The 12440-nt window shown below is 39.5% G+C and overlaps 1 protein-coding gene across 7 annotated transcripts in view; it reads right to left on the bottom strand.

Moving 5' to 3' along the window:
• Window positions 1-12440, bottom strand: part of LOC126920387 (retinoic acid receptor RXR-alpha-B) — a 64051-nt gene that overhangs the window by 5356 nt on the left and 46255 nt on the right. For 5 of the 7 annotated variants that reach the window (XM_050730710.1, XM_050730703.1, XM_050730706.1 and 2 more), the window contains 4 exons: window positions 10786-10915; window positions 10053-10214; window positions 1897-2203; window positions 486-811 (listed from right to left, as the gene is read on the bottom strand). In XM_050730710.1, coding sequence (XP_050586667.1) covers window positions 486-811; window positions 1897-2203; window positions 10053-10214; window positions 10786-10915 — 925 coding nt within the window. The remainder of the gene's footprint in view (window positions 1-485; window positions 812-1896; window positions 2204-10052; window positions 10215-10785; window positions 10916-12440) is intronic. The other 2 variants (XM_050730709.1, XM_050730708.1) reach the window with 2 other exon arrangements.

The following is a 12440-nucleotide window of genomic DNA, read 5'->3' as shown; positions in this document are numbered from 1 at the left end:
ACTCGAGAAAATAGAGAAGCAAGTTTAATCGTACGCGTAATACGAACGATACTTTTCAATTCCTACGATCCTTTATAGATACGCTTAATATAAATTGAATGACACGATCCATAAAAATATCAACTAGTAACAAAAATAATACTAACGATTAATCGAGGAACTTGAATAGTATCTCTTCTTAGTGTTTTCTATTTCTATCCCATCTCACATTGCTACTGTAAAACAAGCATCTTCCGAATATACAGTACAACTCCATTTACCGTGGTTAACTAGACTTTTGCCGGTTGAAATCAAATCTGTGGCCGAACGCGAGCTCTTAATTATGCGAATGAAAAGTAATATACCGAAGAAGATCAGAGAACATCAGAGGAACAGCAATCGTATAAACTGTTGGTCCCCGAACGATGTTCAGTTGAATGGAGTTCTACTATAATCTATCGTAATCGATAATTAATAATCGTAATATAAAAGTAACGATTACCAACCTCAGGCAACCAAGCTCCGTCCTGTCCATCTTCATTTCGCGCATTTTCGATACAAGCTCGGAAAGTACCCGGTCGAATATCGTGCCCACGCCAGCCTGCTGCGCGGAGTTTCGGTGCACCGTGATCCCCGTCGCCAGCACGATACCGTCCTTCACGTCGATCGAACGGTGGGAAAAGGATGCTATCAGCAACTCGTTCCAGCCGGCCCTGAGCAGAAGTACCTGATCCTCCAGCGGCAACGACGTAAAATGCGGGATGTGTTTCGCCCATGCTACCAGCTGGAACAGCTGTTTGTTCGTGGCGTTGCAAATGTGCGACACTGCATTCTGTGCATTGCAAGAGATGCCGAATTAATCGGAGGAGCGTTTCGTGGAACAGCTACGCGCAACCATTCCACGAAAATCAGTTCACAACGTCGTCGGTTCATACAGTGGCCGGAGAAAAACTGGGGACAGTTTCCGGTTCGCGTTCGAGTAGCAAAGTCAAATATTCCGATCTTTATTTGAGTTTTCACAGTCAATTGACAAGTTGATCCAAATCCGAAATTTCACGATGTCTCGAAAACGCTCGAAATCCACTATTCGTATCTCTTTTTCCTTTTTTTTTTTTTTTCTCTCTAAGGAACGCGTATTTTGCCAGAAGCGAAAGCCCAAGAAAAGCATTTGCCAAAAGCAAATTATTGATAGAAATCAAAGTTGCTACTGACCAATATCGACGATAGTCGTCCGTTTGATTTGCAAGGAATTAAATTGTTGCTTTATCTTCTGTCGGTATAAATGACGGCAACGAATTGATGGAATCGTACTAATTAAAATGAGTCGGAACGAGTCTGTAAAAAGATACTGGTAAAGTTGAAAAAAGATAAGATTTTGAAGTTACATCGATTCATTCTAACGAGATAAATACTTCTGTACCGTTATTATATGTCCTCGATTATTTCGACCAGCTTATTCATCGATGCATACACAACTCGATCAATTTTTTAATTCGCATTACACGACGAAACGATCGTATCAGATCGCCAATAAAGGACACCTCAAACGAGATTAATTCAATCACCAGTCCAGGGTCCAATGACGAACAAATTGATTTCGTCCCGGGAGAGCCGTACATTGCATAAAACTGACGTTCCAATCTTACGAGCTTCTCCGTCACGTTCGTTTTCGGTAAATTGCCGAATGAAACGTAACCACGGTTTTCATCTAACTACTAATTGAGAACTTCTTAATTAAAAAAAAAAAGAGAGAAAGAAAAAAAGATAGAAAAATAGGACGAGTCGTGTATAGCAAAAGTCGAGTGCGTTCAAACGAAAAATAAAATTTCTCAACCGGACAATCGACGTGGTGAACTGTTCCAATTCTACTCTTACTATTTTCGCTTTTTCTCTCCGTCGTTTCTCGTTAATATTTACCTCGTAATTTCCTTGCTGTTCCATTTTGCACTCGACTCGTTTCTCGGCTTCCAGAATACGCTCGATCGGCATGTCCGAGTGCAGGCTACTGGTGCTCTCCACCTCGCTCTGATCCCTTTCCTTGGTACGTTGACGCTCCTCCTGTACCGCTTCTCTCTTCATGCCCATCGCCAGGCATTTCTGGTATCTACAATACTGACATCGATTTCTCTGCCGTTTGTCGATGATGCAGGACTTTTCCTCGCGACACGCGTACGACAGGTCCTTGCGTACGGTCCTCTTGAAAAAGCCCTTGCAACCCTCGCAGCTACGAACGAAAGAAGAGAAAGGTTACTACGGTAAGAAGTACCGCAACGAACGATTTTACGACGGACCAGTGCTATAACGAACAATTCTTCTCACTAACATCAATCCGCTATAACAACGTACAAAGATGTTGCGACGAACAGGAAGAAATATCGGACGCTCTGCCGATTTTTCCAGTTCGTTTTCGTTACGACGGTAAATAGTAAACGCTAATGGACGATGCGAACCTGTTTCAAGCTCGCTTCCTTCCACTCTCGTTTAGCAATATCTACCGCGTAGAACGTAGAAGATAGCTAAGCAGCGTAAGAACTGGCGAACAGCGCTATAAACTAACGTGATCCAAGATGAACGAGTACCGGATGTCATAGTCAAGGGGCGAGATTTGTTTATGCATGGATAACGGAGGCTGAAGAAGGCTGGCAAACGCGATTGCCTCGTCGTTTTATGATCGCCACTGAATAAGCGAATTTCATATTGTTTTTGCCATTTATTTTTTAGCTTGTATTACATCTTTCCAGGGTTTAAATGGTCGTAGCGGTGATAACTTTGCTATTAACCGTGGGCTTGGGACGTGTCACTTTCAAATACGTACGTATCGATGTACGCTACAACGAACAGGTGCTGCAACGTACGTGGTTCGAGCGTATCTTGTCGTATCGTAATTGATTATAAAATTGCGATTTCGCTTTACGATTTCTATCTTCTGAAAAGGATACACGTACGTTTTATTTTATTTCATTCTGATTCGGTTCCTAGGAGATACGAGAGAAACCCTTGCAACCTTCGCAGAACATGTACGAAAGAAAAGAAGGAAAGAATCTTATCAGGTTGTCGGTAAAGTTTCTTTCGTTTTATGAAGAAATAATAGACGCACAACGGTTTTTGTTTTATATTATTTCGTCGCATTACGTACGATCCATTTCGTTCCGTTGAGATAAACACGGCGACATTTCACAGACTCGTTTTCACGTTTGTACGAAGGTGCATTGTTGTAAAAGACAGGTTTGCGAAAGAAAGACGTTCTTCGGGCAACCTAATACGTATATTTACTCGTCGTGTTCTTTAATAAATTTCGAATAACGCGTCTTATTCGTCTTCCCTGTGTGTTATTGCGTAAAATGTGTAGTATAAAGATCCGCGTGTCTTTCTTAAATGTCCTTTGTTATACGAACTGAGACGGTCGATTTACTTTCTCCCAAGAGACGTATCGTTTCGTTAAAATACCGTGGAAAATTATTGGATCATAATGATCACGTTGTAAATCCACAAAGTCCAAACACCCGGTAACATTACTTTCGCCGAGGTGACTTATTCGTACAGGTTGCAACTTTCGATTGTCTGGTGGCGACGATGTTCTCTCCGGGACAGCGGATTACGCGAAAGAAATCGTAAACCCGGGATACTTTATTCAAAGAATCCTTGGATTAGTCGAGCGGAGCAGAGCGAAGGAGCCGGATAAGACGCGCCAACGAATTCCAACTCTTTTTACGACACACGAGTCGGTGTTGTCTGGGTTTTGGAGTGATTCACATACCGAAACCGCGAATTCCTCTTGATCGTGTCGAAATTTATTCGAAAGTATTTTCTAACAGTGCACTGCAGGGAAGATGCAACGAGGGAGAACGCAATTTATGTCGTTTCCTAGTTAATTTTATACCTCTGGAACGTGTTTGATGTAATCGATGGAATGTTTGCGACAGTAATTTGCTTACGAGGTAACTAAGAGTTCTAAGATCTAGGAATTTGGTCAACGAATTTGAATTTTAAGAAACTTTAATTAGAAGAACGTCGAAACTGTCAGAGGGAAATTTCGAGGGCTAAGAATGGACAATTCGAAAAATCATTCCTATTTCTTCCTTCTTTTTTCTTTGCCAATATTGTGTATTTAATAAGTACTTTTTTATTTAAAAAGCTTGTTCGAGTCGTGCCACGTTCGAAACACACTTTTTCTTATCTTATGGAAAAAGTTAAAAAAAATAAATGTGTTTTTGAGATTCGGTGTTTCATTTTTCGACAAAGAAATTCGTAACTTAAAAATCTTGCGTAATTGTAGCTCTAATTACCACGAGATTTCAAACGAAATTAACGATGCAAAGACACGAAGGAAAGAGGTGCATCCACTTGTCGTCGCTATTAAAAGTGAAAACAAGAGAAAGGCACGCTAAACCGTGTCGAAAATACGCGCGGTGTTTTGTGGCCGGCTGGAGCAAAAATAAATTCTTACTCGCGGAATGTCGCCACTGTTACTGGAGAGGTTCCAATTTTAAAAACGAGTCTCGGCGATGGTTGGCCATCATCGAGATCTTAACGACAACGGAAAGTGGAAAGGTTGTTTGCAATACTAAAAATTTAAACGGTCCTCGAAAATACGTTCCACGAGTTTGCGTTAAAATTTATCATCCTCGTTAGCTTCGAGCAAGACAGACATATTAGATGCGACAAGCCGAAATGAATTAAAGTCGTTTTTAATTAGCGGCTACATACGTTTCATCTTCATAGTACACACTACATTTTCGTATTTGTATGTGAAAGTACACGATATGAAATTTAATATATTCGCGCATACTTCTTTTCTAGCTACTCTGTACTGCAGAAAAATTATATGTGCACGTTGTATTTGTCGTAGAAAACATTTTGAAATTTCAGTAACATTGCGTGGCGGCATTCGACACTAACTAGCGTCGGACGACGGCAGCGCAGTGGTTGGCGCCTTAGGTTACGAACGTTCGAAACCCGGGTTCAAAATTCTGGAGTCTGATTTTTCTTCCAAAAAACGGAGGAAAAATCAGCAGTACCCCAGCACCGATATCTACAGCCCTAGCAACTATTACTCCGGACGAGGCCCAGCAACTACGACTATCACGGACAACATATATTCCCGCCTCAATTGGAACCAGACACCACACTGTCGCGATATTGGTCAAGTTTGAAACCAGTTTGAATCCTAACGTCAGTAAACGACAAGAGAAGAGATTTGGAATAACGATAAAATGGGAAGAAAAAAGTAAAACAGAAGCAAATATTCGGTCGTAAAATGTTTCGTTCGTTCGGATCATGCGGTTCTCAACGAACGCTTTTGTTTTGTTCGGTTCGTAAATTCGATGAACGCTAAAGAAGAACAATACGGAATAGTAATCCTATGGATCTCGACGAATGTCAGAAACGCTCTCGCGACCTTCGCTAGGAATAGCACGACGATACGCGACTTATCGAGGATTTATATGTGTTTTCGGCTATGAAATCCGCCAAAAGCAACGCGGCAGCGACGAATGAAACAATTTTCTGCTTTCTGTCCATCCGTTTCCATTGTCGCGAGGGTGAAACAACGCTTATTCGTTAGCAACGAATTTGGACGAGCGGTAAGTTTCAATGGCTGATAAAATACGTTGAACTGTTTAAGAAAATTCGGAAAGATTTTGGAATAATTGCAAACGATACGTACTTCTGAAAAGTAATCGGAAATTAATAATAATAATAATAAAAAAATACCGTGTAAATCAATTTACGTCGTTCGAATTTTTATCATTTCATATTCTCTATATTTTTATCTTATTTAGACTTCTTTCTAATCGTAAACGCTGTAGGTACATAGAAAATGAAATGTGTGAAAGACACGCAAGAAAATTTCTGGACCACCGTGAAAGTCGTTTGATCTCGTTGAGTTTACACGAAAGACAAATAAGTCTGACGCGGGACACGCGTGGAGAAGCTCGATCCATGGACCAAAGTTCCGCCATAGGAAACGTGCAAAGGCCTGCGGCATTTGCCTATCGATAACATCGATTTTCTTTGATCTACTGCCGTTTAATGTTTTCCTACGAGTAAAGTAACTCGTAATCTCGCGCAATCTCCTCGAAGACCTACTTAAATCGTGTTGTGAAAATAAAGAAAGCTTCGACAGCTTTCGTACGTAGTAGACATCGATTAAGAAGGATTCAGCTTTTTCTTACGAGGTTCAGTTCACTTTGTCAAAACATTACATGGTTTATTTAGATCTATTTAGATAATTTTTAAGTTACAAAACTAAATAGCTCGAGGAAATTAAATTAAACTTTGCTATACTAGTACTAATGACACAGGAGAAATGGTTCTGTCTGTGCACAAGCTCGATGGTCAAAGTGTCGAGAACTCGTTTCGAAGAGCTCGGTCTGCCATTAATTCCGCCGAGTATAATTTCTCGTTTAATTAAACAGTTTCGATCACGTTTTATCAGCCTAATCGCTTTATTAATTATTGAACTACTTTGCGACCACTGGTCTTGGACTTACGCTGTAAAAAGCAGCACTGAGTCTAACGTACAAGGGAAAAAAGAGATTACTAGAGATTAAAAAGAAACAAATTGCGTCTTTCGAGTTTCTTGCTGTAATTCATGGCTAATGGGCAGAATCGGTAAGATTTGATTAATTTTGAGACACTTCTCTAAAAATAATCTCTCTTTAGTTTCACGATATTCCTCATCTTTGTTACAATTTTAGCATTTATCGATCCATTGTTCTCGATTTTTCAATCTTTTTCCCTTTTCAACGCGCCTTGTTTTCCAGCTATCTATATCGTTGCCCGATTTATTCTTCCATTTGCTATTACCGTTGCCATTGCCTGTTTTGAAAAATTCTCCGTCCGAGAAGCGTCAACAGAAATATTCCTCGGCAAAAGGTAATGGAAAACAGATTTAAAGAAACTGTAGCACGCTTTGACTACGTTAAATAAAGAAATTAAAAATCCATCGCTAGGAGGAAGTCATAAAGTGCATAGAAAATACCAGTCAGCCAATTAATCATGAAGAGCAGGAAGAAACGAAGGAAGAAAGGATTGTTGTTTCTTACAGACCGGCGATATATCTGACACGGGCGCTGATAATGGCCGTGATTGCTTAATTAGCTGCCACTGGAGCAAAGTGGCTGCACGAACAGCAGAAGACAAGGCTCGTCGTCCTCCCTTGCCCCGTAGGAACTACGGCTGGCTAGTCGTCCTAACCACGCGAGCAAGTCCAAGGTTGTCGAGGCTCTGATGCAACGTGAACCATCATCATCGGCCGTGGTCACTGATCACACACGCGCAATACCCAAAGTGGGGAGGCGGATGACGATCGGAGTGCAGCACAGTGATACGCTCTGTGTATGACTCGAAAACGATTGGAATTCCGAGAAGAGTCCTAAAGAATTGGTAATTTAAATGGGCGAGTTTCGGTTTAAATAAAGAAATTTCGAATGTTTAACCGGAGCGAGGAAAATTAGGATTTCAGATTTAAATACAGAAAGTCGGAGGTTTCGGTTTACATAGAAGAAATCCAGACTTTGAAACTTGCAATTTTTTACTTTATTTTAATTTCAAACGAACGTCGTAAGAAAAAGAAAAAAAAAAGACAGAAAAAAATAAAGAAAGCGAAAAACTAGTAGCTTGTAGCTTTCAAGATCGTTTTATCGTGCGTTTACGACATATTGATGATCTCGAGTTTTTCGAGCGACTCACGTGCAACGCACGACGCTTAATCGGTCGATGACGTCTATTACGTGGAACATCGGTTGGTTCTTAATCAATTAAAAGCGAGATAGCAAGCGATACGTGGTAGAAATGGTTCGGAAACTCGATAGCCAACGCTCGATCATTTCTTCTTGCATATAGACACGTTTCATCCAATTAAATGAAAAAAGAGAGAAACGAAGAACTTTATTAACCCGAGTTTTCGTCGAGTGTTACAAAATTTCTACGGTGTGCACATCTATAAATATATTTATTCGTAACATCGTTTTTCAACACGAAAACGATAAACGCGTTGACGAGAAGTCCACGACGTTAAAGTTTAATTTTTCGTCGCGTCACGGAAGAGAGTCATCGTCAACTTCTTCGTCTGACAGATTCATCCGTTAGGAACGCATTACGTACGAATTTCCTGTGCGTTAAAATATTTTTCTTATTTACATTAATTCTTGCAAACCTTGACAGAATGATAATCGGCTTGAAGTCGAAACAGTAAGAGTTACATCAGCAAGGTTAAAAAAGCTAAAAATAGCAATAATAAAAAAATAACAAAATACTTCGTCTAAACTACAAATCTTCATGGCGGTTGTTCTCTGACCAACAGATTACCGATGTTTGCTATGCGTACACGATAATATTCTTATCTTCGATAGGTGTTTCGAAACAAAAACGTCTAATCGCGTTTCTAGTGCTACAGATTTATGCGATTAAAGCTTTTATCAACTTCCTAATTTCGTGTGAATTCTGCACGCTGTAACGAGCAGGGGCGAGAACCAAGAAAGAAGGTGGCCTACTCGAGAAACTGGTCGGAGATGTGTTTCGCTAATTGTTTCTACGATATCTAGCGCGCGAATAAAGATGCCTGTACATTGCACAGTGTACGCTCGTTTGTGCAAGATGATATATTTCACTAAATGGATATTTATATTCGTCTCTTGATGTCGTTATTAATGTTATTAATTTAACCCTCATCCATCTCTTCTCACAGTAGACATAAAAAGATTGTACGTCCTCTGTATTATTTTTTATCGTACTTTTTAGCTTCTAGAACTCGTAAAGCCATGACGAATCTTTTTTTGCATCATAAATTCTCAGAAATATTGTTTCTATCATACGTCACTTCTAAAGTGCAAATTTTAAAGTAAAAGAAATTTATTAAGTTTTTAATATATTTTAATTCCTTTGACTCCAGAATAATATAAGTGTCGATAAAAATATATGTAACCCGTCATTAAAAAAAAATGATGGTCTATTATCCATCCATCATGGTCTCGCGTTCTTCGTGTCGAGACAAGTGGTTTTTCGTAAAAAAAAACAGCGATTTACGAGCGATTTATTTATCGTATTTTATATACAGAGTTACTGAAAAATACGTCACCATTCATGGGATATTTTAGTATCCAGGTGTTACATAATTTTATAAGAGATGAATTATTCCTAAGTCACCTGGTATCGATCAGTTTAATATGGGACATGGACTATTCTACTTTCTATTTCAGTCTTCGGATAAATCCATCCTGTGTCTCAACCTCTTCTCTTAATTCTTTTAGTGGTTTTTTGTCTGCAAATTACGATTCGTCGATTCAATTCCAAAGCTAAAATGAAACAAATATTTTTCGTGTTTCTCCTTTCTTATCATTCGATAGCCATTCAGTCTGCATTTTCCCAATAATCAACGTTGGAAAAATGTTGAAACTCGCTGCATCTGATTGTACTGCGTTATTGGCATAAACACCTTGTTGTCGTTACAAGTATCATCACAGTGAGAATGATCTCTTTGTAACGACATTCAGTGCAATTCAATAAATGGTCCCGGTTGTAAGTCTGACAACAAACGAGAAGAGATACAGAACGAAGGCAGTGGAAGGTCGAAGGTGACGATAACTAAAAAAAAAAAAAAAGCATTTATCATTGCATCCAAGACGACGTTATCGTGACCACTACGTTATAGGTAAATCAACGAAATTTATTAATACGTTCTGAAGCCACCCCCCTCCCCTAACTATCCAGAGGTCAAGGTTATCGAAGTGAATTTATCGATCTTGAAATGACCGTCACGACTGATGAAAAAATCGTCCGATATCCGGAATGAGACCGATTTGTGCTCATTACCGAAAACCCTGACAAATAGGTCCCATAAAACAAGGAACCCTACGAAGATCCCTAAGCTTGTATGGTAAATTCGTAAAAATAATAGAAAAGTAAGGTATTCTCTAAAAAATTTTTATTTCGCACAGTCCAGAAATTGAATAGCTTGATCAACGTACTAGCAAGGAAATTAATTCAGAAAGTTTGCAAATTTGCTTCGCATACGAATTTCGTTAGTTTATTAAGTTCGTTCGCGAACTTGTAAATGTTAATGTCAGACTTACCTATAGACACCATAATGCTTGCCACTGGCACGGTCACCGCAGATCGAGCAAAGATGCTTGCTTCCGGAAAGAGGGTGGTTCGGCGGATAGGGTGCGGCTGCTTTGTTCTGTCCACTCGGCGACGTACTCAGAAGGTTGCTGTGACAACCAGCGGTGAAGGATCTTACATGCAAAGAAGAGAGTAACAAAAACTCCAGCTACGAAACTACTGACCCGGATCGAGCAAAATACTGTGGAACTTATTTATTAAATAATCACCTCCGCATACGAAGTGGATTTTGCGACGTATTTTCTGCTATTAATAGGCCGATAGTAAAATTTGGAACAACTTTTCAAATTATCGTGTATCCCAGTTTCTAAATAACTTCATAACATTCGTTCCAGCGTTATCGTTATCAAATTAAGATAACTTTTATTACTATAAAAACATTCGGAAGATTTCGTTTTACAGCTTCCATAAGCAAAGGTTCTTAGCTTTAAATATCCCAACGATGCTCTATGTGTTAGGTGGCAATAAAATGGTAGAAAGAAAATAAGAAAAGGAACAGTATGTTGCTCGAATTCTATAAGGGCGCGACTACGTTCATGGTAAACCCTCTATTTACGATATCTTCGCCAGAGTGCCGTTTTTTCGATATCTGTCGAACCGAATTCAATTGTACCTCCGTGCCATCGATACAATGATAATCGTTAAATCGTTACAAATTATCGAGAAAATGGTAGTGTTACTTACCCAGGACTATTAGGACCGGAAGGACTGAAGTTTCCTGGATTGATGAGGCTCGCTGTGTCAGGTTTCATGTCCAGTGGACTTTGTGGACCCACCGAGGACATGGACATGTTACTGTTGTCCAGACTCAACCCTGGAACAAACAAGATTTACGTTATTAAAGGAATATAGGGTTTCTTTTCTTTTTTCCTCTTTTTTTGTAAGACGACAGGATTGGTTTTTTTTTAAAGAGAATCGTTTAAAAATAGCAAAATACCATTTGCATTAGGTTCATTAAATTATATTATATTAAACATATATTAAATATGGATTTAGTAAGTATAACTTGTTTTAAATCAAATCTATCGAACGGTGTTCGGATAATTCCTTAGCCAATGACTAATTTTTAATCTTTGTAAACGTTGCTCGTAACACACGTGTCCCAAATAACGTTACTTTCTATCGCGTCACAGAATTACACTTTTACTCCATTAATATTCACGAGACAGCGTCCTTTTACTTTCAACCTCGACTGACCGAGATTCCCATTTGCCGACCGATCGAGGACGACTCGTCTTGTCCAAGACGCAACCACGTTAACTACCGCCACGAGACTCGGAGTCATGATTTACAGCTACAGGAAGAACCGATACGACGTTATTAATCAGCGTCATCGTTGCAATTTCTATATACGCACGCGTATAACGTAATGTACAAATGTAACGCTATTAAGTAAATTACATGTAAAATGTAATTCTCTTTACATCAAGTCGCGCATGATACAAAATGTTTTGCATAAAGCACAGTATATTCGGAATAAATTCTCGAAAGTGTTGAAATAATTTGGCGACCTCGTGTACGTAAAACTACCTTAAAATCTATCTTATAATAGGTCGAATAACTTTACTCGCAAATGTACTCGACGCGTAGCATAAATTTTCGCCAAAGCTTTGCTTCGTTCCATGACAAAAACGTAACAACTCTAACGAGGCGAGAAAATGGATAAAATGGATCCCGACTTGCGATTGCAAAACATCGCATCGCAGCTTTATGTTTGAATAGAAGAAGCAACGTCGAGTAAGTCGCGGTACAAATTGCTTGTTTCACCATATCGTCCCTCGTAATTCGCGTGGTTCCATCATCGTGCTCCGTTCTCTACCGTAACTGTCTCGATGCTTTTTTTCCACGCTCTATTTCGAGCACGATTTACGATGAACCATGCACCAGTCGAACAGACACTCGCATATACCTACACGTCGTGGATTTTCTGTCGTGGCGTACAGAGTATCGGAAGATAAACGACGTTTTAACAGGGTTTGGACGAGCATCGTGGCCGTCTGCTGTTATTTAACGAAGGGGAGAGGGATGTAATCGTTGAAAATGACAAAGAGGAGAGCGGAGAGGCAAGTGCAACTGTGTAAAACGACGGAGAGCCAGGGCGAGTTAGGGAGAGACAGGGAGAGACAGGGAGAGACAGGGAGATCTCCGAACCCCTAAGGATGCTAGCAAGTGCACCAATAATTGTAAATTCGACGTCATAATTCCTTCCTCTCTGTTTTCTTCTTCCTTTTGTTCTTTTATTTTATAGCACGTTCGTTCCATTATTTTATTTTTCTTTTTTGTTTTATTTTACGCGAGAGAACCCCCTTCTCTTTTAACTCTCTTTTATTTTCATTTAT

Source organism: Bombus affinis, chromosome 9 (genome assembly GCF_024516045.1).
Source record: "Bombus affinis isolate iyBomAffi1 chromosome 9, iyBomAffi1.2, whole genome shotgun sequence".
Classification (NCBI taxonomy): Eukaryota; Metazoa; Arthropoda; class Insecta; order Hymenoptera; family Apidae; genus Bombus; species Bombus affinis.
Note: the sequence above shows the minus strand (reverse complement) of the source record. Positions and strands in the feature narration are given on the sequence as shown.